This window comes from Corvus moneduloides, chromosome 11 (genome assembly GCF_009650955.1).
Source record: "Corvus moneduloides isolate bCorMon1 chromosome 11, bCorMon1.pri, whole genome shotgun sequence".
NCBI lineage: Eukaryota > Metazoa > Chordata > Aves > Passeriformes > Corvidae > Corvus > Corvus moneduloides.
In genome coordinates, this window is record NC_045486.1 from 11,231,468 (window position 1) to 11,258,364 (window position 26,897).

The following is a 26,897-nucleotide window of genomic DNA, read 5'->3' on the forward strand; positions in this document are numbered from 1 at the left end:
TCTTGTCAATCAAGTTCCCCGGGAGACTTTGTGCTTGCTCTGCAGATATTTTTCTTTGAAGCTCAGTGGTAAAATGATGGGAGAATATATTTAACAGGTCTAAAACTGTCCTGGCAACATTGTTACTTTTTAAAACCGCGTTCCTTCACCTCTTATTTCTGACACCAAGACGCTGTCTTCTTGCCACTCTCAGGGAAGCATCGGTTGCAAAGTAAAGACGTAAAATTACACCAAGTGAGCTGAAATTTAAAGCCTTGCCCTTATAGAGTGACGTTCAACAGTGACCGCGCACCCTCGACACACAGCAGCTGCAGGGTTTCATTACTGCCACTTACAGAAACCTTCAACTCCTTTTGGTGCGCCCTGCTTTGAGCCAGAGGCACCATTTTATCTGTAAGAGCCCTTTAGCATAGCATGACATCTGAGAGACTTCAGCAGGATATAAGTTTGCTCTGGTACTGAGGTATGATTTAATATCCTCAATTGTTTTGGAAATTTGAGCTGCATGATTCAGGAGACTTGCATGAGTATGGCTACTCCAGCGCTTAATGAGATTTATGTGCTTAAGTGTGATGGATGCTGTAATCACATTTCTAACACACTGATTCAGAACGGGAGGGGGAGAAAAAACCAAATCAACAAAAGTTCTGCTGTGCCGGTGGTGGAGGCAGGCTTTTGCACAGGAAGCTTGCAACACGAGCTCTTGCAAATGCCAAAATGAGGAGGAAAAAAACCCCAAGAAAAAATATCCCGACAAACCCAAACAGAGGAAACGTCTTTCCGCAGCTCTTAATTGCAGCCTCCTGTTTACGCTGCCCACGCTGGAAGCTGTCACCCTTTCCCTACCATTTTCCACGGGCTCCGGGAGCGGGGCGGGAGAGCGGGGGACGCTCCGGGCCCCCGAGCGCCGCCGTCCCGGGGGCTGTCCCCCGAGTGGGACCCGTCCTTGCTGGGACTGCCCCCGCTGTGGCCGGGGGGCACCGGGAGGGGGCCGAGGCTGCTGCCGGCGTGGCGGGGCGTGCGGCGGCCGCGGTGCGGGCACGGTGCCGGGGCAGGACCGGCGACTGCCACTCACGGCGCCGCCTCCGCCTCCGCGGGCGGGGGCCGGGCTCGAACCCGCGGCCGCCGCGCAGGGCGGGCGCCGAGCCGCCCCCGCCGCGCCCAGATGTGGCGGGAGCCTCCCGCGCTCGCATCGCCCCGGCCGCGCCCGCGGGCCCGCGGGGACAGCCCCGGCACGGGCAGCGCACGGAGCCGGTAAGCGCCGCGCGGGGACGGGGCCGCGTTTCCTCCGCCCGCAGAGCGGGACTTTGTCTTGCCCATCCTTCCTCCCACCCCTCCCCAGCCGTGATTGGGGCCTCCCAGCTGTTTCCTCTGCTCCCCAGATGTTGGGCAAGAAGAGGATTGGTCCTACGTGGGGTAGCGCAGGGCCTCGGGGTGTTAGGGGTCCATCCTGAAAATGAGAGCATCAGAGAACATCTGGCAGAGGCTGATCCAAATGAGGGCTGGCAGGAGGTGATGGGTGAAAGACTTGGGGCACTGCCTGGGCCAGCAGTGGGACAGGCAGTATGAATGACAGTTCTATCAAGAAATGAGATTTGATGGCAGCAAAAGGACTACTGGTGAGAGCTTTGCATGTCTGTTTTTTCTTACAAGATGTTGTGGGGTCATGGCAACTTCCTTGCAGATAGATGAGTCATGTAGTGCATTCGGGTCAAGTAAGGCACAAAAGGAAGGAAAAGTATCTGGATTAGCATGAGGATCAAAGAACTGTTTTGTTATTGAGGAGAGGTGGACAGCTGTGCTAGGTAGTATGCATAGCACACACCTGGATGTCAGTCCTTTGCTGGACTGTGGGATGCTAGGATATAAGGAAGTCAACTGCTCCCATTTATTGGCTGGGGGTCAGGTTCTGAAAAGGGTTGGATTCTGCTGTGCTCATAAGTTCGTGTGACTCCCAGTGTGAGAGCTGGTGGGTCAAGAGTTCAGGCCATGTGCAGCACCTTCTGCATTCTTCTAAGTGTTCTCAGGGGAACACTTAGATGTTGAACATGGATGCACAGCAAGCACTGCAGTGTGAACACAGGCCTAGGAAGAGGTGCAACTACAGAAAGGGAGATTGGTTTGACACTGTACAAAGTTGAAGGTAAACTAAGTACTAGTATTTGGGCCAGCAGAGCATCTTGGGTTTGGGGAGTAGGTGGTAGTTTGCTGTCACATTAATGGAGTGCACAAAGAGCCAAAGGATTTCCTGTCTCTCACCTACCTGATACTTCTTTTTGTTATCTCATTGTTTCTGACTTCGTTTTTCAGAAAAACTGTGATTCAAGAAAGCCACCATGAAAGGTGAGGAAGTTCGGCAGAGGAGAAAAGAGGGAAGGTCTAGGAATGGAGAGCGATCCAGGCACAAAGGAAAGAGCAAGGGTAAACACAGAGAGAGACGACTTGGCAGCCAGGAAGCAGAGGATGTCTCTCTGCATGCACAGCAGAAGCTGCTGGCTGAGGAGAAAGCGGCCATGGCAAAGTCACAGGAAGAGTCAGCCATCTCAATTTGCCTGCAAGTGCTCCTGCCATACCTCCTAGCTGGGCTTGGCATGGTCTTGGCAGGCATGGTTTTGGATTATGTTCAGGTAAGGGAAAGAAACTCATCTGACATACCCGATATGGGATAATTGGGGGACTTTCCTTCAGAGGCAGGGGATTTGCTCTGGGAATGGCATAGTAAGGGAGGATTTGCAGCAGTTTCCTATGACAGCATGTCCCTCAAAGTCAGCTATTATGCACTGTGCAGCTCTCAAGAGACAACCTGTGGTGCTTTTCTGGCACCTTTCCTCCTCTGGATAAAAAAGAGAACGTGGTACTAAAGAGTATCTGAAGGATGATTAGGAGCATGCAGTCCTGTGCAGAGATCTCCCTTTGGTCCTGGGAAGAGGGTGGGTGAGTGCAGCCCCAAGGCTGGGGTGGCACAGTGCTGTCCTGCAGCAGATGGAGTGGTGATACCACTCACGGATGTAGCTCTGGACAACCCTGCATCTGCTGCTTCCTTGCACAAGGCGTCCAGCACTGTTAACACTTCATACAGCAGCTCAGCCCTGCCTGTGCACCACATCCTTTTATAAGGCCTCACAGCTGATGACTTGTATCCTTTAAGTCCCATTTCTGACTCTGTGATGGTCAGGGATCTTTCCTCCTATGCTGCAGCAATACAGACCTTTAAGTCAGTTGTCAGCACCTAATTTTAGACAGTTTAAAGCTGCAGTTAATTTCCAGATTATAAATTGCCGTGCCTCTGCACTCTGGGTTACTCTCACTGCATGCCTCTTTGTTAACCTTGTTATTTGACTAACTAACTGTGAGGTCAAACTACCCTGACCTATCTGATACAGTGACACTGAAACTACTGTGCTTACATTGACACCTTTCACAAATCTGGAGCTGTGTTCCTTTGTCATTAACCCAGGGCTGATCTCCCTGAGCTAGAAGAGCTGTAAAGGCTTAGGAGTGACACAGTATCCTTTACTGACCTTAGCATGTACTTGGTACCTAGCAGAATGTCTAGTCAGGTCACAGAACACCAGGCAAATCGAGAACACAGTGTCAAACCACTTTTTGTGTCCTTAGACATTATTCCCAAGAGTCTTGAACACTGAGCAGCCACTTCCATTTTTATTTTTTAGACTTTTTAGACCTGCCTGTTCCTATGGATCTCTGACATTAAATGTATGTTTCTTCCTACTGTGAGTTATTAAAGTGTGAAATGGATTGCAGATGGGTTTACGATGTTGGAGGAGGACTTTTCTTTCAATGTTTCTTCCCTGGGAGTTTTTTTTTTCTAGGAAGAACTGAGCCACTAATATGAACAAAATGTGAGGCAAACCTCATTCTCCTCTGAAACTGCAAAAGTCTGGTTTCTGTTTTTCCAAATGAAGAGCTCACTAAAAGCTATCATATTAGTGCTTAAAGTATGGGAAATCAACCCATGCAACATCTCATAGGAAACGTGGCTTCTGGCAATTAGCACAGCAGCTGTTTGTGCATGACCATGGACTGCTTGAGCACATCTCATCATGGACTTGCTGCTGCCCTTCCTTCCTGGCCTTTGCCTGGCTGCTGCTGCTGCTGTTTCTGTGGAACAACAGTGGGTCCCTGAGAGTCCTGGAGCCCCAGGCACTCTCCATCTGCCTGCTTTCCTTCTCTCCACACAAGTTCTCTTCTCTGCGCTTTCCTAAAGTGGGGAAGAGAAGAGCAAGGTTAGAAACAAAAATAGACTGCTTGATGTGACAGAGGGCTCAATCAGGTGTAGTAGTGCTCGAGCAAGTGGGACGTGCAGTCCCCAAAAATCATTGTCCTCCTGTGAGTCCGTGGTGTTGGAATAGAGCTGCCTGTTGCTCACACTGCCACGTTGTGAGAGCATGCACGGGCATTTCTGTCTCTTCTTTGCAGGGATGATAAGGTACATATGAAAATGTGCTCTCAGACACTTGCCATCTTTCCGTTCTGTTTTTTGTACTGTGCCAGTGGATGGAGGCCCCAGATCAGGGTCAGGACTCACCAAAGAGTCTGTTTCTGCTTTGGCTCCTCCAGGACAATGCTACTCGTTGAGTGGTTGGCAGCGTGGGGATAGGGTGTATCTGCGTGCAGAGAAGGGCAGCAGTGCACCTCCCCAGGTTTTACCATCTTGAGTGGTACAGCCGTGAGCTGTTGGGGATTTTTTTTTCATTTTTTCACTAGCTAGTTACAATCTTTTTCCCACTGTTGAGCAATGCTGTCTTTCTTCTCAAACCTGCTGTGTCTTTTCTGGACAAATAAGGTATATTTATTTGCCAGGAAAATGTGATGCATCCCCCTGCTCACAAATATGGTGTAGCTCTTTATCAGAGGCTCCTTAAATGCATAATAAAAGGACCCAGTGTACACACATGGGTCACCTGAACCAATTACCTTCTCTGCATACTGATTTATCGATTGAGGGCTTTTTATGGTGCCTGCTTAGAAGGAGAGAGATGGAGCGTGATAAACTCATAAACCCTGTCAGGCTGACGTTTAGTACAGGATGTGTCGCTGCTGTGTTTTTTAATGTCATTTGAGTCATTTAGGCTCATTGATATTTCCTTTACATTAATGTTTCTGCCTGTCATCAACCCAGTTAGCTGATACAGTGACGTATGGGACTAGGTAGGCACATTATTTGAACTTGAAAACCTATGGTAGTTGTCCAGAAATTGTCTTTTATTTCCTTGAAGCCTCTGTGAATGACTAACCAGAACTGGGCCTTCATACTGTCATTTCTCTATTCCCAGCTGGTATAAAGAGGTTGGGTCATGTGTGCTTATTACAGGATTTTTATTAACCCCCCTCTTCCAGCTATTGTGGGACCTTTTTCCAGTTAGATTAGCTTAAATGTACTCTCCTGTTAGCTTTCAGCTCACTGGGCCATTGTTAGGTGGTGGAGACACATGTACACACCAAGGCAGCTGGGAGTGGAGAAGGTTTTAGGGGCTGTACCAAAATAACAGCCTAGAAAGCAGCGAAGGACAGAGCCTCTGTAGCCTGGGTTTGTTTTCCACCCTGCCATGCTTCCAGGGAGATCTGCTGTCACCTCAGCCTGTTAGGCTCCAGGCTTTGGTTTGTGTGAATTCAGACCAAAGAAACACTGTCTAAATGGCTGAGAGCTTCCTCAGTTCCCTATTTAGCTGCGAGCACATCACGTTCTCTCCAACTCCCCCGCAATGCTGGGGACCCTGTCACAAGGACAGAGTCCACAAGCCATTTTTCTCTCTGCAGAGGGTGTGAGGGAAGGGGTTGATCCGTCCTAAATTGTGGTTTTTAGAGATTTTTGACCCTCTGATTCAATTAGTCTGCCCAGATTAATTATTAGAAAGGAGCCCCAGCAAAATACCACAACTCTTTTCCCTACATCCTTGACTTTGAGCTGAAGCCTTTACGGAGCAGGATACAAATTTTTTTTTGGCCATATATAGCTGTGGTGTAGCTCTGTTTTTTGACCTTATATCAGCTGCTTAACCATGAAGCCTCTGGGGTGAGACCCCCTCTCAAAGGCAGTGCCTTCCCGGGAGCATGCAGGAGCAGCGTGTTTCACTTCAGAGCAGGAAGGGAGACCAGCTCACAGAGTGCCCTTTCTCTCCCTTGCCTGTAGTGCACAGAGATTATGGAGCTACCTTAAATAGGCTCCGGCTATGACTCTTATCTTGGCCTTTGCAAACTAGCAGAAAGTTGAAGTGATGACAGCAGATAAGGGTGTTCGCTTTTGAAGCTTATTGGCTGGCTCTCGGAACCTTTTTCCCCCTGAGAGCCAGTCATTCAGAGGTACAGCTGGCATAGCCCGATTGTTCTGTCCCGCGGAGCCCATGGAGCGGACACGGGGGGCCGGGGTCTAGAAGGGCAGATCTGGTGTCAGCAGCCGGCTCAGCTGTGTCACCTGCCCGGGGCTGAGACCTGCGTAATGCCGTCAGCTGAGAGAGACGCGGGCTCGTGCTTTCCTTGACCTTTCTTCACCTTGGAGAAGTGCAGAATGGATCGTGGTCGGTAAACTCCCCACCTCCTCGGCCTCGGGACAGTGAGGAAAGTTCAGCAGTGCTTGCGGTGGGAGCGAGGGAGCTGGGCTGGTTTGCAGCAGGCTTACACATTAAACCATCGCATCAGACGCACGCCGTGCTCTGACAAGAAGTGTAACCCGAGGAGAAAGGACACCAGTGTGTTTGAGCATGCTGAGGGATTCTTGTATGACCTGTCACTCTTTCAGTGCTGTAGCCTGAGCAGGTCTTACTGGTTTTTACCGAAGTGGTGGGAGCTGAATGGGGTGTGGGCTCATTTCTATTCATCCACAGACATTTCTGCAATCTTCTCTTCTCTTTTTTAATTCCCCCCTGGACATAAATCAGAGAAGTTGTGTCCATCAAGTTTGCTGCCACCTGGGCTCAACCCAGCTGAACCAATTTTGGAGGATACCCTTGCTGCAATCATCTGGACGTGCTCCTCGGAGGAGAAGAAACTAAAGCAATTTGGCATCGTTGCTGTAGTTTGAGGAAAAACATTCCTTCTGACTTTGGAGAGAGCTACAAGGAGGATCTGTCTGATGTCCTGATCTCCCTCCATTTTCCTGCCGAGCATGGGGTAACAGTGTGTGACCATGGTGGTCACCCAGTTACAGTTGGAACTGTGCTTCCATGGCAAGAAGCTGAGAGGTTTCACCTGCAAGTTGACCAGGTCAGCCAGTGGATTTCTCCCAGAGACTTCATTCTCCATTGCCTCCCAGATTTTTGTGCCGTTCCTTCTGGCTGGCTTGGGAATGGTAGCTGCTGGCCTCTTGATGGATGTTGTTCAAGTAGGTACCTGTGATTAGGCAACTTGTGGTGAGAGGGTGGGCTAAGGCTCTGACCTTGAGTATTTGTGGTTGTTTGTTTTTAATGAGTGCAGTCCTAGAAGCCAGTCAGTAGTGTGGCTGTGGGCTTTTGCTGTGCTAGAAGGACACTATCCATCTCCTTTAGATCAGTAGCTGGGCTCCTTATAATGTGGGATTGTGGTTTTCAGACTGGCTGCCTAACACTGTGCTGGGTGGATTAGACTGGCTGCTCCCTTTTCTGTATTGAGCTAAACACTTTGGTAAGGACTGCTGTGAAGCAACTGGATCAGACTGCAGCATATTCCCCAGTTGCATGATAGCATTTCTTTCCTTCAAAAATTGCTGATAAGGAGATCTAGGTCAGGGTTGTTACTAACTACCTGTTTTACTTAGAGGCAAGTTCATGCCTTCAGTTCTTTGGAAACAACTTAATGTAATCTTTGGTCTAGAAAGCATTTAGATACTGTGATGAGAGGCATGCCACCATAAGATGATTAGCATTGCCTACAAACTGTGTGCTTCTTGGGCAGTTTCTGAGGTGGGAATTCTAAATTGAATAACTTCCACTGACTTCCAGGAAGTGCTGCTGCATTTACACCATTGTGCCCACAACCAGGATCTATCCCATCCGTCTTTCCTTTGTACCAGTGGCACAAATAGAAATGTAAAATTTGATCTAGTTTGGGCATCTCATGCCGGTGGATTTACAAATCAAAAGGCTGGCAGAGTTTCCCAAGGATATATCCTGCACTCTGAGCTCACTGGAGTACACTGGATTCTCTGGCATTAATACCACAGGAGGAGCTAAATATGGATACTTGAATGTTTGGAAAGACAATACCTTGCTTGTTTTTTTCTTGCACTGGAAGAAACAAAGAAGGCAGAGAAGTTGAATTAAAGGGAACACAAGGAATATCAAAGAAGGGTTAACTGGAGTGGCACAGGCTGTTGTGTGCTGTGTTTGTCATCTCCACCTTGTGCTGTGCTTAGGCACAGACCTGTCTTGCAGCATTACAGAAGTTCTCAAACTACCCAAGATGTTATGCTAATAGTTAGCAGTTGTCTCAGACAAGGAGAAAGACAGAACATACCCACTCTGTACCTTGGAGTGAATAGGTCTTTGTCTGGAAGGAATCAATTCGCTTGTTAAGAACTGGGCTGTGTTCAAAAATGTAACTGTATCCAAACTGATGGAAACCACAAGCCATGTATGTGTGCATTGCACCTGTCCTTTAAATAACAATGTGCAATCTAGTTTGTGTATTTGCTCACTAGGCTCTAGAAATGGAGTCAGGCATGAAGCACAACCAAAGGAAGTGTATTTTCTGGTGAACTGTGTTGAAATAGAAGCCATCAGTCCATGAGTTCAGCTCCCAGAGGAGGGAGCCCAGTGCATTGAGAGTCACAACTGGCACAGGAGAGATGTTAGTGAGGTGAGCTGCCATGCTATCAACAACCACATAGCTAAAAACAAAACCAGTAGCTGGGAAAGTGCAAAGATCTTAGCCTTTAAAGGTTTGGGATATTCTTCTGTGCTTCTTTGTCTTTGAGCTGTTTATTTTCAACTCCCTGCAAGTGTGAGAGCTAGAAACAGTCCTGTCCAACTAAAACCTGACACTAAGTTTGTTTGCTTGAGGCCAGGTCCCATAAGACTCATATTGCCAGTCATGAGGGCTCACATTCTGAAACTACAGGTTTTTCAAGTCCAGGAGTCTGTGATTTGCCCGTTTTCTAGTGCTTTGTCTGGCTGAGGACTGTTTTGCCCTATTTGTAGTGGCTGCAAAACATTCTTAGGAAACTGTGTCTGCCTTGGACAGGGAGATATATGGGCAAGCTTAAGGATGGTATCTAGAGCATAGATAATACTGAGTTTAATCCTGCTGCCCTTCTTTTATTACATACAAAATATCTTGAAATAACTCGGTTCTGTGTTGTGAGTCCAGCTGATGCTGTCTTTTGCAGTGCTCATATTGCTGTAAAGAGAACAAAGTGGAATTGGCTCATTCATATCTTATCAAACTTCTAAGGATTTTAGCAGTTTCTGATCTGCCCTGGGATGAAACCAAGAACTGTTCATGTTACTGTTTAAAAGAAAAATAAACAAAAGAGATTTATCTAGCCCAGTTGACTCTAAGGCTCAAACCTGGCTCTCCCCTGCTGTAGGAAATGGATGCCCAAAGAAGTAGATGTTTGCCATTTTCTCTTTCTGTGTGTGCAGGTGATGCAGCCTCTCTGCAGGGCTGATAGCATGGCACAGGTTTTTTTCTTCTGGACTCTTTTTCTGCCTCTGCTCCAGTGATCCCTGGCCAGCTGATCCATCTGGATTTTGGGCTGGCTGGTGTTGCTGGAGACCTTGAAGGGCCCTGCCAGTGTTTGGCCCACTCTTTTACAGTAAAGTGAAGAATCAGATTGAAGCTGGATGATCAGATTTCGAAGCAGAGAATCCAGGAGGAAAGCTTCCCTTTCACTTTCCTTTTCCACGCCACTGGAGTGGGACACAGTCCAAATAAAAGTCACAGACATAAGATATCTCTGTCCTTTGTTCACAAAAGCCCATGAGATGATCAGCTTTGAAAAGGATTTTGAATTGGCTTGCATTTTGTACTCCAGTATGTTTTGATCTTTCTGTTGACTTGTTCAGAGCAATGGAAAACCTCTGAGGCTTCTGAGCTGCTGCCACGGGAGATGGATGTCCTGGGGAGGTAACAGGTCGTGTGTGGGTCTGTGAGGACAGGGTGAGGAGCAGGATTAAAGCACTGCAGCTGGGGAAGCTGGCTCAGTGCATCCATTATGACCTGTCTGAGGGACCCCACAAGCAAATCCAGCCACCATGGGTAGATCACCTTCCTCAGAGCTGAGTTTTAGGGCTGAAACTCCAGTATGAAAATGTGAAGTGGCAAGGAGTCTCTTTCTGGCTCTGTGTCACCCTGTGTGGGTTTGCAATGCTGCATGGAATGTTTTTGTTCTTTTGAGGCCAGTTTTTGTCTCAAAGGGCAGAGACATTTCCTAGACTTTGTTCAGGTGTCTTCATTCAGGTCATTCCTTGCCTGCATGGCTCCAAATTGCCCCACTCACCCACTCCTCCAGCTGACAGTCCTGCAAGTTGATGGCACAGGCATCATCTGTTTATTGTGTATTTCTGCAGTCACTAACACAATGGAGTCCTGGATGCTGTGGTATAAATCATTATGAATCTGTCCTTGGGCTCGTGATGAGTCACTAATGAGACTCAAATAGAGGCAATTAAGTCAGCTTTTTTTATCAGCACAGTTGTGTGATTATTAATTGTTCAGAGCTTTTAGGTGTAATTATATGTAAGGCAGAGTCCCAAAAAATCATACCTCATATGCTGAAACTTCTGTTATGATGGCTTGAGGCCTGCAAAATCTATTATGTCACAAGGATTGGAGCTTACCTAGATATACCAAAGTCATTTTTCCTGAAGGTGAAGTGCACAGAAAATACAAACAGTCGAGTTTTCCTGTTGCTTTCCATTTATGTCTTTTTATGTGCAAAATATGCAAGGTCTTAAGTATGAATTTCTGCACGCCTCTGTGCTTTAAATGACTGGGGGTTTTTACCTTGTGACTACAAAGTCTGTTTTTTCTCCTCTTTCTTTTGAAAGTGTCAAAGATATGTTTGGATCTTTATTCTTAATTAAAGAGAGAGGAGAGAGGAGGATATGAATCTTTAAAAAAGGTGTCCGCCCCTAGCTTTTCTCAGGTATTTAAGTTCCATGTTAACAAATTTAAACAAAACTGCAGTGTGTCAAATGAGGGGACTGTTGTAGTGTTGTTGGTTGTTTACACAACAGTAACGTACCTTTAACATTTTCAAACGTGCCTTTTTCCAGGTCACCACTGCCAGGAAAAGTGCCTTTTTTATATTGATAATAATGTTTTGCCTGTTATCTGCACTTCTGAGAGGTGCCTCCCACAACGTGCTCAGGACTGGCTCAGCTCCAATTTCATTCATCCTGACTGAGAAGGAAGCTGTGAGGTCTTCCCAGCAGACAGACACCACCACCTTCCCACAGCTTCCCACAGCTTCCCATGGCACAGCCAGAGAAAAACACCGAGCTGTTACACCCTGTATATATTTCCTAACAGGCTGGCAGCTGAATGTGTCAACATTTATTGAGTCTGTCCAACTGCCTGGATATTCAGGTTTATAGAATCCCAGTGGATGTGGAAAAGGTGGGTAGGGATGTGTGGTTTGTTTTGTCCTCTAGTGCCAGGATTCAGGACCACCATGGGTACTAGCCAGTGACAGGTTGGAAATGAGGAACAAATTGATTCTTCACATGGTGTGTAGCTAAACTATGGAAATTTTTGCCACAGGATGGCACATGGGTTGGAGGGGGGAGTTTGGATGGGGACGTGAAAGAGAAATGCTTTCAACACTGGTAAGTGTGCAGAAAACACTCACCAGCTCAGTACCCTGTGGCAGATAGTCATAGTCTGGAAAATACACAGGAGAATTATCCCATTGACTTGTCATTTTTGTAGATTCTTGTTTTATACACCCAAATTTGATTATTGGCAGAGCTAAGGATGGGTTAGATGGACCTTTGACCTGACTCATTACAGCCACCCTTTTTTCCTTGTATTCTGCTCTTAGATGTTGGGCTCATTACTTTTCCTTCGTGCTGAACTGCCCCATTCTGTGATCTCATCCTGATTTAAACCTCTCTGGCTACAGCAGGACTTTGCCAACACCCTTGAAAGCATGGAAGAGGAATTAATTATATTCCAAGGCACTGCATGGAACAGAAATTAGAGAAGACATGTCAGTCAAAAAAGTTTCTTAAGTTTTCAGATTGTCTCTGGTGTTGCAGCTGATTCAACAGCTTTATACAGTTCAGCTTCAGAGGAGCAACAACAGACAAGATATTGGCCCAGCAGTTTGTCTTATGAGATATCTTAATTCAAAACCTTTTTCCAGCTGTACTTGGTAACAGGAAGATTTAGGAGCTGCCTGTGGAGAAGAGATGCAGAAATCTCATTCCCTCCCACCATGAGCCTTAGATGCTTGACTACAAGTTTGGTGAGAATAGACAGACACAACTTCTTGTTGTTAGATCATTTTCCAGATCTTTGTTTTTGTTCTTTTGAGTTTGGTTAGCAATAGAGGTTCCTGTATCTAGTGTCAGGCTGGAGAACATGCTCTATTTTGTTTGGCTTGTGAACCTTAATTATTTTCCATGTTGTTCTTAGCTAATGCTAAAGGCACATTTTAATTTGTGGGTTCCCAAAATCTTCTGTTGCCCCCAGAAAGAAAAATCTTTCCTTGTTAGGGTAGTGCTTTGTTGTGCATGAGGTGGAAAAAGAATACTGCAAGCTGAAAATTCCTTCCTTCACTCCCAAAATGCAGACCACAAAATGCATCAGGGCAGCATCTGCCCCCATGTGCACAGGATACCTGGAGGTGGTGAGCCAAGAACCTGCTGCCCTGGGGTGCAACAGCATTGGACTGGTCAGCATCACAAACTGAGGTCGTTGCCTTTGTTTTCTTCCAGCACTGGGATGTGTTTCGGACAATTACAGAAGTGTTTATCCTGGTTCCTGCCTTGGTTGGCCTGAAGGGTAATCTGGAGATGACACTGGCATCCAGGCTCTCCACTGCTGTGAGTGTTAACAAGCTGGTGGGGGTGTGGGGAGGGGGGTGATTAACAGGGGGCATCAGGAGATTCTTCATTTATATAATCACACTGTATGAGAGATGCCCTTTTCTGCTAAGTAGAAACTAGTGGGGTGTCAGCATTAAAATAATGTGTTTGCCCTCGTTTTTTAACTGGAACAGAGAATTACCATCCGCACTTTGAAGGTGAATTAATCCCTGAGTGGCCACTTGCTGATATTTGGGGCCCTGTGACACATGAAGGAGACAAAGCCAGGGCTCCACAGCTGTCAGCTGCAGTACTGGATTGCTTTTCTGTGGGTATTGATCCTTGAGAGCTTCCCAGCAATCCTACTTCAGGGGGAGCAGACCGAGGCTTCTTGGAACCTGCAGCAGCTTTTGCTACTCTATATTTGATCTCTTCTATCTCCCTAAGCAATTTCATTTACTTTGGCCTCTTTTTGTTGTGCCTCAGGAGAAACTGTAGCTTACCAGAGCAATTTAGGGGGAACAAAGGACAAAAAATGGTTTAATTTGTTCAGCTTTTTCTATGTGTGGGACGTGGTGGATATGCCCACTCCACCTTTAGCCGGGTGCCCTGCAACACCTCTGCACCTCCAGTGTGAGCCTCTGATGCCCCTGGGACACTGGGCTGGGGCATGGTGGAGAAGTGTCAAGAGGGAAGTGCAGGGAAGGCTGGGAGATGGTGACCTTCATTTGCATCTCTCTGACAGCCCCTTTCCCCCAGGGACCAGGTGAAGCTGCCTTCAGCAGCCACCTGTAGCATAGAAACAGCTTTACAGGATGTCTCTCTTGACTCCTAGGCTAACACTGGCCAGATGGATGATGCTCAGAAGCAATGGAAAATGGCCACCTGCAATTTAGCCCTTATCCAGGTAAGTCACTTCAGCTGGGAGATGAAAAAGTCCCTTTTCTCTTGCTATACTGCAAACCAGCAGCATCTGTTCCAGCAGTGCTGAATGCAGAGCTGGTGATTTGGGGCAGGTATCCTCAACACAGTCAAGCAGAGCCAGGACTTGACCTCCAGTAAAGCTCTGTGTGGCCCCAGAGCTTGTAGTTTAGCTGTAAAACACATCTAGACATTCATTGCCTTTGTGGACAAACTGAAATAATAGAACTCCTTTTGCAGCAGGAGCTGTGGCACAATCCCTGTTTCACAGCAGCCCCTGGATAAAGCCTGTCATTTACTGGCAGTGTTTGGGAATCAGCCTTGGGCAGGAGGGGAGAGATGGGAGAAAATGCCTCTTGTAGCTCCTTCTGCTTGTTAAAATCCAGGAACCAGCCTAGAGTTTGGACATGGCAAGACCACAGGGCTTGTGACATGGGTCTATATGCTTTCCCTTATCTCCCTCCACAGCTCCCAGCCTCCTAGGAGTGCAGTGCTGATGGGGAGCCCAGTTTTGTGTTGACCAGGGCTATTCCTTTGCTGAAGTGTTATCTGCCCTTTGCAGGCCCACAGAGTTTTTCTCCAAACTTTGTCAGGATTTGTTTTTTGATCCAGTGGAGCCTTGCAGGGATGCTGTTTAAATACATAAACAATCAGCATCTGTGCCAGGCTTTGCCCTCCAAGCTGTGTGGCAGTGCTGCAGTCGTGTGGAGCCAGGGCTCCCAGGGAGCAGATGTGGGCAAGTGCTCACCAGCTGTACTTTGGTCCCCAGGTCCAGGCCACTGTGGTGGGACTTCTGGCTGCTGTTGCTGCTGTGATCCTGGGAGCCATCTCCAAGGGCTCTGTGGAGCTGAGCCAGGCTGCTGTGCTGTGTGCCAGCAGCGTGACCACGGCCTTCATAGCTGCACTTTCCCTCGGTGAGTGGCTCTGCTTCCTCAGATCAAACGTGCAGCACTCAGGTGGGGAATGAACTGTCCCTGCCACCAGGGAGGCCCAGCTGGCATCCCTCTGGTCTGGCAGAGGAAGGAGGGATGCAGGGAGCTGTGTCTGCTGCTTTCATCCTCTCTGCATCCTGCCTTTGCTTCTCTTCCCCCATCATCTGTTGTTCACTGGGCTCTCAGCATCCACAGGCAGCAATCAAATCACATGAAAAATGCCACACACTGTGCATGGGTGTACACACACTCCCCCCACTTCGTGTCCTTTGGGTGCCCCATGTGCCATCTACACTGGCCCTTTCCCAGGGTAGGGTGAAATAATGTCACCCAGGAAATGGAGGGTCTGTTAGCAGACAAATCCAGACCACGCTCGAGATAGACTTGGGTCACCTCATACCCTGAGTGGGGTTGTAGCCAGCGCTGTGTTTTACCTGCTGTGAGCTGGGAACCAGGCAGTCCTCTCCCCTGGCTCTTCCTCTTCCAGGGGAACTCACGGGCTGGACAGCAGGAGCTGTTCTGAGCGGCCTGAAGATCTCCAGTTTGTAGGGCTGCCATACGAGGGCAGCATGGTACCCCGAATAGAGGCAGCTGGCACATCGGATACAGCAAGTTTTCTAAATGAAAAGGACAAGTTAGAACAAGTGCATATCCCGAAGCTGGAGTCAGAGGGTGATTGTAGATGCCTTTGATGGAAAACGTGGGATGAGGCAGTTGTTAAAAAGCAGCAGCTCAGCTTTCATTACCCTTCCCTACAATCTCCCTGCTTGGTGTGGTGCAGAGAGGCTTTGCTGCTGTACTGTCTCAGGTTTGCTGCTGACATTAGTTTTTTTCCCTGGACACGGTCACAGACAGCCTGTGTTTGGGTGTGCACGATGGGAAGCTGCTATTTTTATGGCCAGGGAGAGAAGCAGCATGAGCTGTGCTGTGGGGAGGGGAGTGTGGGTGTCTGGGAGGGCCGCTGTGGAAATGTCATGCTGTGTGAGGATGTGTTTTTGCATGAGGGATGTTGTATCAGAGAAGGTGCACATGTGGCATTTCTTGGGGTAGAGCTGATGCTCCTGTGCATGCTCAGCTTTGGAGGGGCTGTGTAGACGGGGACAGAGAGGTGGGGAGCTAGAGGGAATCACCATTTCTCAGGCTTCCTTTGGTGCAGCCTGTCAGCCACGGAAGGACTTTGAAGAGATGTCTTATGTCTTGTCTCAAGGCCGCCCATGCTACTTACACAGCAGTGGGGCCTGGCCAGGCAGGGCTTATTCTAGGTGCCTCTTCCACAGGCCTGTGAGAGATGTCATAGCTGAGGAATTCCCACATGTTCATCAGGGTTTGGGGTTTGTGCTCCTAAACTTATCTGGGCAAGCAAAACTTCCCTCCTCCCCTACAATGCTGAAAAGCAGCTCAATATTCCAGGTGCACCTCAGAGTACGAGGGAAGAGATGTGGGCCACCTCCATAACCCCTTGGCTCTGGAGCTGCTCACAGCATCAATATGCACCCTGTGCAAATTAAAGCAGTCCCAAAGACTCTGGGACATGAGGGCTCAGTCTGATGGCTGGGCTGACAGGCTAATGCAGGCTCCTGTAAGGAAACTCATTGCTCCTTGGTGATTCAAACTTTGAGGAATTTTGGTCTAATATGGAAAATATCTTTGTGCTATGGAATCCAGAGGAGGGGATGGCACCAGGAGGCTGCTGTATGCCTGCTGTGTGCTTATCTATGAGTGTGCTTCGTGCCTGGTCCTGCATCAAGGCAGTAAAGATTAGGCTGCTCAGGAGGGGAGCTTCTACATTTGGGCTGCCTGCTGGTATCTCCTTTGATCCCTGGAATTTGCTTGTGTGCCTCTGGGCCCTTGGTGCAGTTCATAAGGGCAGAGTCATACCCTTCAGGTTGGTGAAAGCAAGAGGACAAATTCCTGGGGTGTCCAACTTGCAGCTGCGTGGTGCTGCTGTGGGTAATGTGCTTCTCACTTCTCTTAGACCCCCACGTCCCTCTGGGGCAAAACATAGCAGAATGCTTTCTCTGATGCCTGCTCTGTGTCTTCTCTAGGTCTGGTGATGATTGGAGTGATCATTGGAGCAAGGAAAGTTGGGATCAATCCAGACAATGTCGCCACACCCATAGCAGCGAGCCTTGGAGATTTGATAACCCTTTCCCTCCTGGCAGGAATCAGCAGTACACTCTTCAAGTACATAGGTACAGTGTTGAGCAGGCAATTGCAGCTCAGCAAGGGAGCTCACAAATCCTTGTGAAATTACTGCAGGCTGCCTAAGCATTTCTGGCGTGCTTCAGAACGGAGGCTGTCATGCCACTGGGGTAGAAAAATGACCAAAGAGGCTTTTTCCAGACTTTCTTTTAGTAACAAACTGGGAGGCAGAGCCTAATAAACACAACTGGGATTTGTCAAAGAAATGACCAACATGTATTGTGCAGCTTTGGAACAGCAGGTTGACATACGTGACACTGACTCTGTTCCTGGATCTGCCACTAGCCAAGCAAAACTACTTCCTGTGCATGGGTAATAGCAGGTCCTTCTTCACAAGGCAATTTCAGGGTTTTGGCACTTGTAAAATATTCTTGTATCCTCTCACATGGAGAGTCATGGATAAACAAGCTATCCAGCTGGAGGGAAGCAGTCTGCAGTGTTTTGTGCTTGCAGGACTCTGAGTAGGAGTTGTGGCTCTGGGGTTAGCTGTGCTGCTGGTTGCCAAAGACTTGAGCACCTGCTGAACCTCAGAAGCTCAAAACATTGGTGATATATGTCTGACTTGCTTTTAAGGTGTTAGGCTACTTACTGTGAGCCTAACCTAGAACAGAAATGGGAAAATAAAAAGATCCAGCAAACTCAATACCATTTGAAACCCAAACTGTTGCTTCAGACTGTGAGCAGAAGCAGTGAGGCAGCTGTTCTCAGTTTGCATAACTCGTTCCATGTGCAAGCACAAGTGAGGGAGTGAAGGAGCACACACTGCAGGGAGAGGCCTATGAATTGCTTCCATCCAGTCCTCCTTGAGCTTCAGAGGTGCTTTTTTTTTAACAGGATTTTTCCATGATGCCATCACACCTGCCTCTGTAAAGCTGATCTGTCTTTCAGTTGCTATGCCTCAGATAATATCTCCCAGGGAGCACACGGCAGAACAACTGATAACCTCTATGGCCGTGACCAGAGAGCATTTGTGGGGTTGCCAGAGTAGTTTAGAGAGCCTTTTGAGATGGAAAATAGTCAGCACCCAAGTCATTGGGAGCATGAAGTGAGGCAGGTAGGAGGATGGCACTGCTGATGGTGCTTGAACAAATCCATTTCCCTCCCCAGTGTGTAGTAAGAACAGGTCACACTCTAAAAACTTCTGAGTCCTACCAAAATATATATGTATCCTTCAAAAATAATGATGAGTCTGTAAAGTTTGATGCAGCACCATCTCCTTCTGCAGAATATCCTCTTGCCAGAGAAGATTCTTAACTTTTTAAAAATTGTCTCTGGTCCTTCTTGGTCCTGCACAGTGGAGATACAAACTGTGCCAAAGGGTTTCAGCTTGCTTATGCCTGTGAGAGAATGTGGCAGAACTGGAACGTGGAGCCTGAAGATCATTCATCCTACCAGGAGTCTTTCCGTGGGCTCTGATAAGGTTTGATAGACTCCAGTGCTCTGTGTCTGCATTATTTAAGAAGGAATTAATTGCTGGAAACAACGAGGGGTGTGGGTAAGAGACCCAATACAGCAGCTAAGTCTGTCATACCCACCTGTCCTGGATGACTCCAGGGGGTAAAGTGCATTGACAAAACTCTTAACTCCCCAGGAGCTGCATTTCAGTGCCCACTGAAGCCGCTCCTAAAGAGTTGCACCGCTTTGTGTAAGAGCCTTTGCTTCACAGAAGATGCCATCACGTCAGTGCTGTTGCATCCAGGTAGCCCAAGGCCCTGGCAATGACGTTTTTAAAAATGCACACTTGGAGCTGCTTCATCTCCCAGATTATCTGCAAAGTCGGTGTTACATCCCACTGCCTTTGGCCCCAGCTCAGAGACCAGATGGAGAGCTTTGTTGAAGAAGCATTTTTGTATCAAAAGGGTTGGCATCAGCCCCATTGCTCGAAGGTGTTTCTCATGCTTCTGAGTCATGTTTATTTTCTTTTAGTGCTGCACATCTACTTTTTTTTTTATTTCTTTGCTTCTAAAGATCACTCCAAGGCTATGCCTCTGCTGAATGGAAAAAGCACCTAATGGAAGCACATGCAAGCTAGCACAAAAGAAATCCCAGATCTTAAGTGGCTTATACATGCCAGAGAACATTTGTTCCTATAGAGCAGACCAGCTGCTCAGCAATTCTGCTAGCTTGCCTCCTAAATTACCTCTTACCTCTTGTTTTAGGTGAAAGTGTGAGGTGTGAGCTGTGCCCTAAGTAGGATACAGCTTCCACAGAGGAGTTTCCCCCTTTCCCTGCTGTTTGATTTGTACCCTGAAGCCAGAAATTTTGTGACTTTTTGTCTTTCTTAGTTGGAGATGGAATTGGAGAGTTGTTCGTCTTCAAATATAACTTGCTTTGAATCCTGCTGATTTTCAGGCAGCATCCTCTAGCAGTGATTTTCAGGGATTAATTATGGATTTCTGTGGTGGAATGAGGTGGCTTTGTGGGGACTATCATGGTTCATGTGATTTTTCATCTAACATAACTCGGTTGGAGCAAGAGTCCTGCTGCCTTTCTTCCCATCTTTGTGCAATACAATTTTGGCAACCAGTGAAGCTGCGGGCATTTAATTCAAGATTTCTTTTCCTTGCCAGATGTGAAGTACCTTTCTCCTCTGATCTGTGCTGTCTTCATTGTCATGATCCCTCTCTGGGTTGCTATAGCCAAGCAAAGTCCTTCCCTGGCCGAAGTCCTGAAATCTGGGTGGCAGCCGGTTATTGTTGCCATGAGCATCAGCAGGTAAAGGAGGCACTGCTCCCAGCCCACCCCTGTGTGCACACTGCAGAGAGACCCCTTGCTCACTTAGGCCATCAAAAGTGACACTGGAAGGGACTGCAGAAGGGTGTTTGCCCAGAGCTTCTCAGCCCTTGGTGACTCTCCAACAGGCTGCAAGACAGCAGATAAGGAGCCCCCAAAGGACTGAAAAAAGCAAATCATTTTAAGTCTCACTCGCACATCCAGGCACCACATGGGTGACAGCCAGGAGACTGAAAGCACAGATGATGATCATCACAAATTGTCAGGCTTCAACCTCATTCTTATCCAGCTGCAAGGGGAAAATATTGGTAAACATAGAGCCAGGTAGTTCATTCCTCCTGTGCTACATCTTTCACAAGCAGCAGAGATCTGGGAGAGAATTTTTAAAAACTGCTAAGGCCAGTACAGAAGTGTAACAAAACTTTGTGTGAGAATGATAAAGCTTTCCTAACTACTACCAGTTTTGCCTGGGGGTGGCCAAGGAGGTCCTTCTGAACTCATTATGCCATTCACAAAATGTGTAATGCTTTCTGTTGGTGAAAACTGAGCTGTAAAAGGGGTACATGGTGAACAGTCCCACCCTGGCAATGGGGAAGACGCAGTAACCCACCTCAGTGTGCTATTTTCACAGTGTAGGAACTGCCCTGGGGAAAGATTGTTCCACCCTCATTTCCTGTCCTTTTTTTTAACAGCATTGGTGGGCTCATCCTGGACAAAACTGTAACTGACCCAAACTTTGAAGGCATGGCAGTTTTCACACCTGTGATTAACGGTAGGTTGGGCTTGGGGGGTTATGCATGCTTTTATTTATCCCTCCCCCTCCTCCCAAGGGTTCTGGTATCTGCTGTTGCCCCTGCAGAGAGATCAATGTTCAAGACCCTGCTCCCATCATGAGTGGAACTACTGGTCCCCATCACATCCCTGCTTATGTTTTGAAGTGTCTCTGGAGCAAAATAGCAGTGAGGACAGAGCTGTGCAGAAAGGTTAACAGCATCTCTGAGAGCTATGTTGACACTTCTCATAACATCAAACCTACTGGGATGTCACAATAAATCCATTTTCCCTTGTTTCCTTCCCTCCACTCAGTAATTTGTGCTGTGCAAGCATCCCCTATACAGATTGTTGATAAATATTAATATAATAATATTATATACATGTATGTATCTAAAAGATTATATATGTGGATTGGATATAATTGGATTTTTAATATATATGTCTCAACATATTTTGTGTATATTTGTGGTTATATTTATATTCACAGTACTTTTATACACACACCTATCAGTACAATGTGCTGGGAATCCTTGTATCACTGAAGATCCACTGGCTTTTTTATCTTATTATAACATTCTTGTAGGACAGGCCATTCCAGGGGAAACCCAGGTTCCTAGGGCAGGCTTGGCCTCATGTCACCCCCAAAGCATGGTGTCCTGTTGCAGTGCCAGAGGGTGTCACCCAGCTGCCACCTTACTGGATCTGCATAAAGACAACCACCTTGCTGACAAACCCTTTCCAGCAGGGTTAGCCAAGGAACCTGCTTGGGAAAGTCAACAGCCGTTTAGTTGAGCAATGATTGACCCAGAGGTCGCTCTGTGGGGACAGGTGACTCGTTTGGCAGAGCTGGTGGCAGAGTTATGCAGTGCTCTGTGTCTTTGCACAGGCAGCTCTTCACTTTGAATGTGCAGAGCATGGCAGTGCATGGCTCAGGTCCCACCTTGAGCCACAGTGAGACAGCCTGAGTATTTTCACTTTGATTCCCGTCTGGAAAATTTCACATTTAACGATGGTTTCTTCTCCAGGGAAGGGAAAACATGAGAAGCCTGTAGCATCTGGCTCACTGTTATCTTTCATGTGGCATTTCCACCCTGAAAATACTTAGGGTGGGGATGGTTTGCTCCACAGATCATTATCCCTCTATTTTCTACTGGAAAATGAACCGGCTTTTTCATGTTTGCTAGAATTAATCAGTCTGGAAGGAATTAATTTACTTTAATTAGCTAACATATTTGGGTTCTAATTCATTCTCATGATTCCTTCTCATTTAATAAGTGTGTTAGGTACCTTCAGACAGACATACAATCACTCTCTGTGATGTTTGTTGCCTTTTAAATAATAATGGTTCTCTGAGTGAGTAAATCCAAGAAGTGGCCATGAGCAGCATCTGCACTGCTTTCCCTGGGTGCTGTTCACAGACTGTGTCAAACCAGGTGCAATTACATCCTCTTCAGAGGCCACATGGCATTTACATCCAGTGCTGGGGAGAAAGGGAAAATGTTTTCAGTCAGCAGTCAGAAGGATACAATTACTGGAGCCTTCCTGATTTTTAAGAGCTGTTCCTGCAAAGTGAATAGTGCAGCACCACTAGGGATGCAGGGATCAGGTTTTCTCTTTCTCTCCCTGCTGCTCTCAGTGGATGCAGATTGACTCACCTTGGGTTAGGTTTTAGATTGATGTTTCCTGCTGTGGTGAAGCTGGTTTACAAATTTTCTGTGTTTTGGCCTCACAGGTGTTGGAGGGAATCTGGTTGCCATCCAAGCCAGCCGAATTTCTACATTCCTGCACTTCTGGAGCATGCCTGGAGTTTTGCCGTACAAGATGAGGCAGAATTGGCCCAACCCATGCACCACATTCTTCTCATCAGGTAGACCCTGAACCCTTGGTGTCCATGTCTCAAGGCCTGTGATCACAGATAGCTCCTTTCCCAAGCCTGGTTGGTGAAGGACTAGGTGGGTTTCAAAGGCAGAACTTCCCCCTTCCACAGAGAATTCTCAGATCTGAGAGAAAACATCTTTGCAGTGGGCAGGTGAAAAAAAGGCTTATGGCATATTTGCTCACTGGCATGCAAAGAAAGTGGCCTTCAGGGAGCACTAAAGAAAGTAATTGAAAAAGAATCTTAGATTTGATCTAACAGAAAGTCATTTTAATGGCCAGCCTAGAGCCGTCACCTGTGGACAGAGCGGTGAATAGACCATAATCTTGCTGAAAATCAGCAATTCCTCCGTCTTCAGCACTGGAAATACTTAAGCATCAGCAAAACTCAATTTTGGGTCTGTTGTCTTTATAGAGTTCCTCTTGATTTTCCCTGTTAGGTTGAGAGTTAGTGCTAGATCAAACTATAAACTGGGAAAATCTGTTGCAGCAAGGCAGAGCAGAAGTTGTAAGAGGCAGAGAGCAGCTGAGAGGAGTGTCTGCAAGACTCAGAGTGGATGAGCATGGAGCACAAAGTCTTTGGCATGTAGTTTCAGTGCTAGACAAAGCTGCTGGGCTGATCCTGCAGATGCTTCCCATGTCTGTGTGATCTGGAGAAGGCATTAGCAGTGTGGTTGGTGGGAGGGGACAGCCCCAGGTTTATGCATTAAAACATGCACTGTGTCCTGCCCTCCCGCACCCTCTGCAGCTGCTGTTACCCCTGTTTCTGTCTCTGTGCTCTGCAGGGGTGAATTCCAAGTCAGCCCGGGTCCTGTTCCTCCTGGTTATCCCAGGGCACCTCGTGTTCCTCTACACCATCCACCTGCTGCAGGGAGGCCACACGTCCCTGTCCTTCACCTTTGTGATGTTCTATCTGGCCGCTGCTTTGCTGCAGGTAAACCCCAAACTCTCATCCAAAAGGGACCTATCAGATAACATAAAACCAGCGTTCTCCAGGTTAAAAAGGAGTCACAGTAAAACATCCAGCAGCAGCCTCTGTTTCCTGTTGTCTCAGGTGTGCTTCTATCTATCATGTACCTTCTGTAGGTCCAGTAATACTTCACCCAAATTGCCAGGCTCTGGTTTCCCACATGAGCATGACTGTGCTTTAGGGTGAGAGGAGGAACAAGTTCTCAACGTCCTGAGCTGCAGTGAGTGTGCAGAGACACACTTAGCAAGGAAGTACCTTGTTTTAAAGTGTTCACTTCTTCAGTTTCTAAGCTCCAAGGATTTCTAGGCTGCCTCTAGTCACCCCAGCAAGGGGCAAGTGAAAAGCAGTGAACTCCAGCCAGCAGGTTTCCCCACCCTTTTTGGAAACCAGTGTCACATATTATGGTGAAGACCTAGAGAATCCCTGCGGGCAGGGCCATGTGGGTAAAAAAACAAGGGGAAAACCCAGGCCCTGAGCAGTTCTTCTTCAAAAGTAAAAGTTCCTGGTAGGCAATGGGCAGATCATCTGATTTGTCCTGCTTGTTCCCTTTTGCTGTTTTTCCTGCCCTGTAAACTTTATTATTCTCACTCAGAAATGCATGTGGCTGTTGCCTGAACTCACAGAGGCTCTGACTTCATTTGCCCTTTTAAATCAGTGATTAATTAATTTGCACGGTGAGGTGGCTGACTCTCACTTTGCCTTACAAGCAGCCTTGTCTCTGAGGGTGAATTCCTTGTGTGTGTAAACAATCAGTTTTTCTCAACCTTTGCACAACCCTGAGCCCAGCAGCACAGCCATAGTTGTAAAGGAAAATATTTATTCTTCTCTTTATGCATCGAGGTAACTCCTCAACCAAAGCCAAGCATGAAAATACGAAGAATAAATGACAGCATAAAGAGCAGCATCCCAGCAACACCACTGACCCCGAAAGATTCCCGTGGAGGCCAAAGAAGGAGAATACACTCAGCCTGGTCCTTTTTTCCCCCTGTTATACTTTTTATAAAGAAAGACAGTAAGAAAGAAGGGGTGGGAAAAGTTTGGGTCAGTTGGAGGAAGCCCAAAGAGAAAGATCAGAGGCCCAGAAAAAATGACCTCAGGGGAGTGATTGAATGGACTGGGGTTAATTAGTCCAAAGTAGAGAGGCTTGAGAAAAATCTGGTTAAACTACCTTTAATCTACCAAATTTCTGTAGGGAGGGACAGAATAATATTTGCTGTGTGGTCACTAGGGGAGGAAACATGAAATCATGGATTTCAAATGGAAAAAGGCAGATTCATGTTAGGCTTTGGGAAAAACAAAAACGGGGGGAAAAAAGCCATGGGGTTGATTGCTTAGTGTGGCATCTCCATCTCTGAGGGTTGTTCAGTACAAGTTAAACAAATTTTCCATCAGGAAAGATGTGGATGTATTTGATCCTGAATTGAGGAAGACAAATGATCTTGGTAAAACTCTTGAATTTCCAGCCAGCTTTAGTTTCTGTGATTCTGTTATTTAATTTGCTTCCCCCATCTCTCCTCCTCGCTTTCTCCCAACCCAGCTTGCAGTCTTCACCTTTAGAAATGCTGCCTCAGGCTTTGGTTCCTGATGTGCTGTGGTCTCCCATGGAGGGACCACAGATGTGGGGCGCAAATTCTCTCTCCCTTCTTAGTTCAATTAACTAGACAGTCTTTAACCAAAGTATTTTTTCCTCCATCTGTTTATCAGAATTGGGAATGAAATAAGAATTAAAAGAAATCACAACAAAGATTTTTAAAATGTTGAGGTGAAAAAAAAGAAATTATTTTATTTTTCTAACATGTCAGTTCTGCTTGGGATAGCTTTGATGTAAAAACTGCCTCAAACTCCAGTTGTCCACTGAGACTTTTAGGAAAAACAAAGCAGACATGACCTGAATTTCTGATGGAAAAAAGAAGGTTGAAGAGAAAAAAGTCTGGCAACGAACTTGTCCTTTGGGGTTGCCTGCATATTCACAGGAGCCCTTCATCTGGTGGAGTGAGTGGGAGCACTCCCATTCAAGGCATGGGAGGTAGGAACTGCACCTTTGGGAGATGCTTTTGGTGTGGCCAGGCTCTGGTTTGGGCAGGCGGTGCTGGTGCGCAGTTCAAGCAGGATCTCCACACCAGCTCTCTGGGGAAGGTGCAGCTGCTCAGTGCCCCCTGTTAGCTCTGGTACCCTGGCCATGGCCACATCACTTTGGCTTTGAGCTGAGGGTTTCTGGGCGTTACCTTCCCGCTGCCTCACAGCAGGGCCTGTCTTGCCTCTCTCAGGTGGGGATCCTGCTCTACGTGGCCGACCTGATCGTGCGCCTGATGTGGAGGAAGGCTCTGGACCCGGATAATTTCTCCATCCCCTACCTCACGGCCCTGGGTGATCTCCTGGGCACTGGATTCCTGGCCATCTGTTTCCGCCTGGTTTGGCTCATCCACGGCACAGACATGAACCTGGGGAACTGAGAGTCCACGTGCTGCTCTCATCACGTGTGATACGGTGCTTTCCTCAGGACAACGGGGTTCCTGGCGATCCACACTGGGTCACCCGGCTGGGTTGGGCCTCCCCTGCCACCCCGACACCCCACCTGCCCTCCCCATGGTGCCTTAAAGCCAGGCTCACCCCCCTCGAGGAATCAGCACCCACAAACTCGTGCCCTTGCAAGTGAGCGAGACGGTTTTAAGAAGCACCTGCTGCTCACACCTGCACCTGGCAAACAAGGCAACAGGGAGCATTTGGACCACCGGAAGGAAGGAGCATTTGGGCCGTGGTTTCAGTGCCCAGCCCTGATACGGCCCCGAGGCTGCTCCAAGGCCTGCCGAGGTCACTGTGTCTGATCCTGCAAGTGGGTGTTGCAGCCCCTCTATCGGACTCTGACTTTCCATCAAGGGAAATTCTTGATTCAGCCCACTTTCCTCCTGCTGAATCCCTGGAGTAGGAGAGCAACCAGGTCTTTAGACTTGTCTCCTCTCCATCGCTCAGAGGCTCAGGATCTGAGGCAGTGAGCTGCTGGCTCATGCCCAGTGGGAGGTTATCTAGGGATACCACCTACCTGCCCTGGCAGCATTGCTGGTGTCTGACCAAAAAGCTGGTTAGATTGCATTTTGGGGGCAAGAAGGTTTGTTTTTACGGTTTATGAAATGTCCTGTCCAGTAGTTAAAATGTTTATAGAAACACACACATAAATAAAGTGGGTAAAAAAAAAAAAGTAATGCTGTGGATTTGCAGGTTGCTTTTTTGTTGCCATGACTCTGCCTGTTTCTAGTTCTAACTTGTCAGGTAGAACTTGTTGCTTCTTTCTTATCCACTCAGTTTTGGACAACACAATTTTAATAGGGCTTCAGGAAAATCAGTGTTTCCTAACCAAGAACTTTTTGTCACCCACATGTTTCAAGTTAGAACTAAAGCCCATTCCCTCTCCCACAGTCGCCATCCACTCATTAACAATTGCTCTGGGATGAGTCCAGAAGCCGCCTGTGTTGGTCTGGGTGACGATCAGGCACAAGGCTGTGGCCAGTGACTCCTCAGGTCCTT

The 26,897-nt window shown here is 47.4% G+C and overlaps 1 protein-coding gene across 8 annotated transcripts; it reads left to right on the top strand.

The window, feature by feature from the left end:
• The first annotated feature begins 1,162 nt into the window (after nt 1-1,162).
• Nucleotides 1,163-26,575, top strand: SLC41A3 (solute carrier family 41 member 3). 8 transcript variants are annotated; one of them, XM_032120675.1, is made up of 12 exons: nt 7,273-7,342; nt 11,214-11,556; nt 11,981-12,148; nt 12,879-12,986; nt 13,804-13,875; nt 14,659-14,803; nt 16,867-17,013; nt 19,594-19,738; nt 20,449-20,528; nt 22,263-22,397; nt 23,191-23,339; nt 25,643-26,575. In XM_032120675.1, the coding sequence occupies exons 4-12, from the start codon at nt 12,957-12,959 to the stop codon at nt 25,826-25,828; spliced, it is 1,089 nt and encodes a 362-aa protein (XP_031976566.1). In that variant the 5' UTR covers nt 7,273-7,342; nt 11,214-11,556; nt 11,981-12,148; nt 12,879-12,956; the 3' UTR covers nt 25,829-26,575. The 8 variants fall into 8 exon arrangements, with proteins under 8 accessions (XP_031976559.1, XP_031976560.1, XP_031976563.1 ...); XM_032120668.1 differs by lacking the exons at nt 7,273-7,342; nt 11,214-11,556; nt 11,981-12,148 and adding exons at nt 1,163-1,254; nt 2,311-2,627; XM_032120669.1 differs by lacking the exons at nt 7,273-7,342; nt 11,214-11,556; nt 11,981-12,148 and adding exons at nt 1,455-1,619; nt 2,311-2,627 and having other exon boundaries at nt 25,643-25,828.
• The last annotated feature ends 322 nt before the right edge of the window (nt 26,576-26,897 follow it).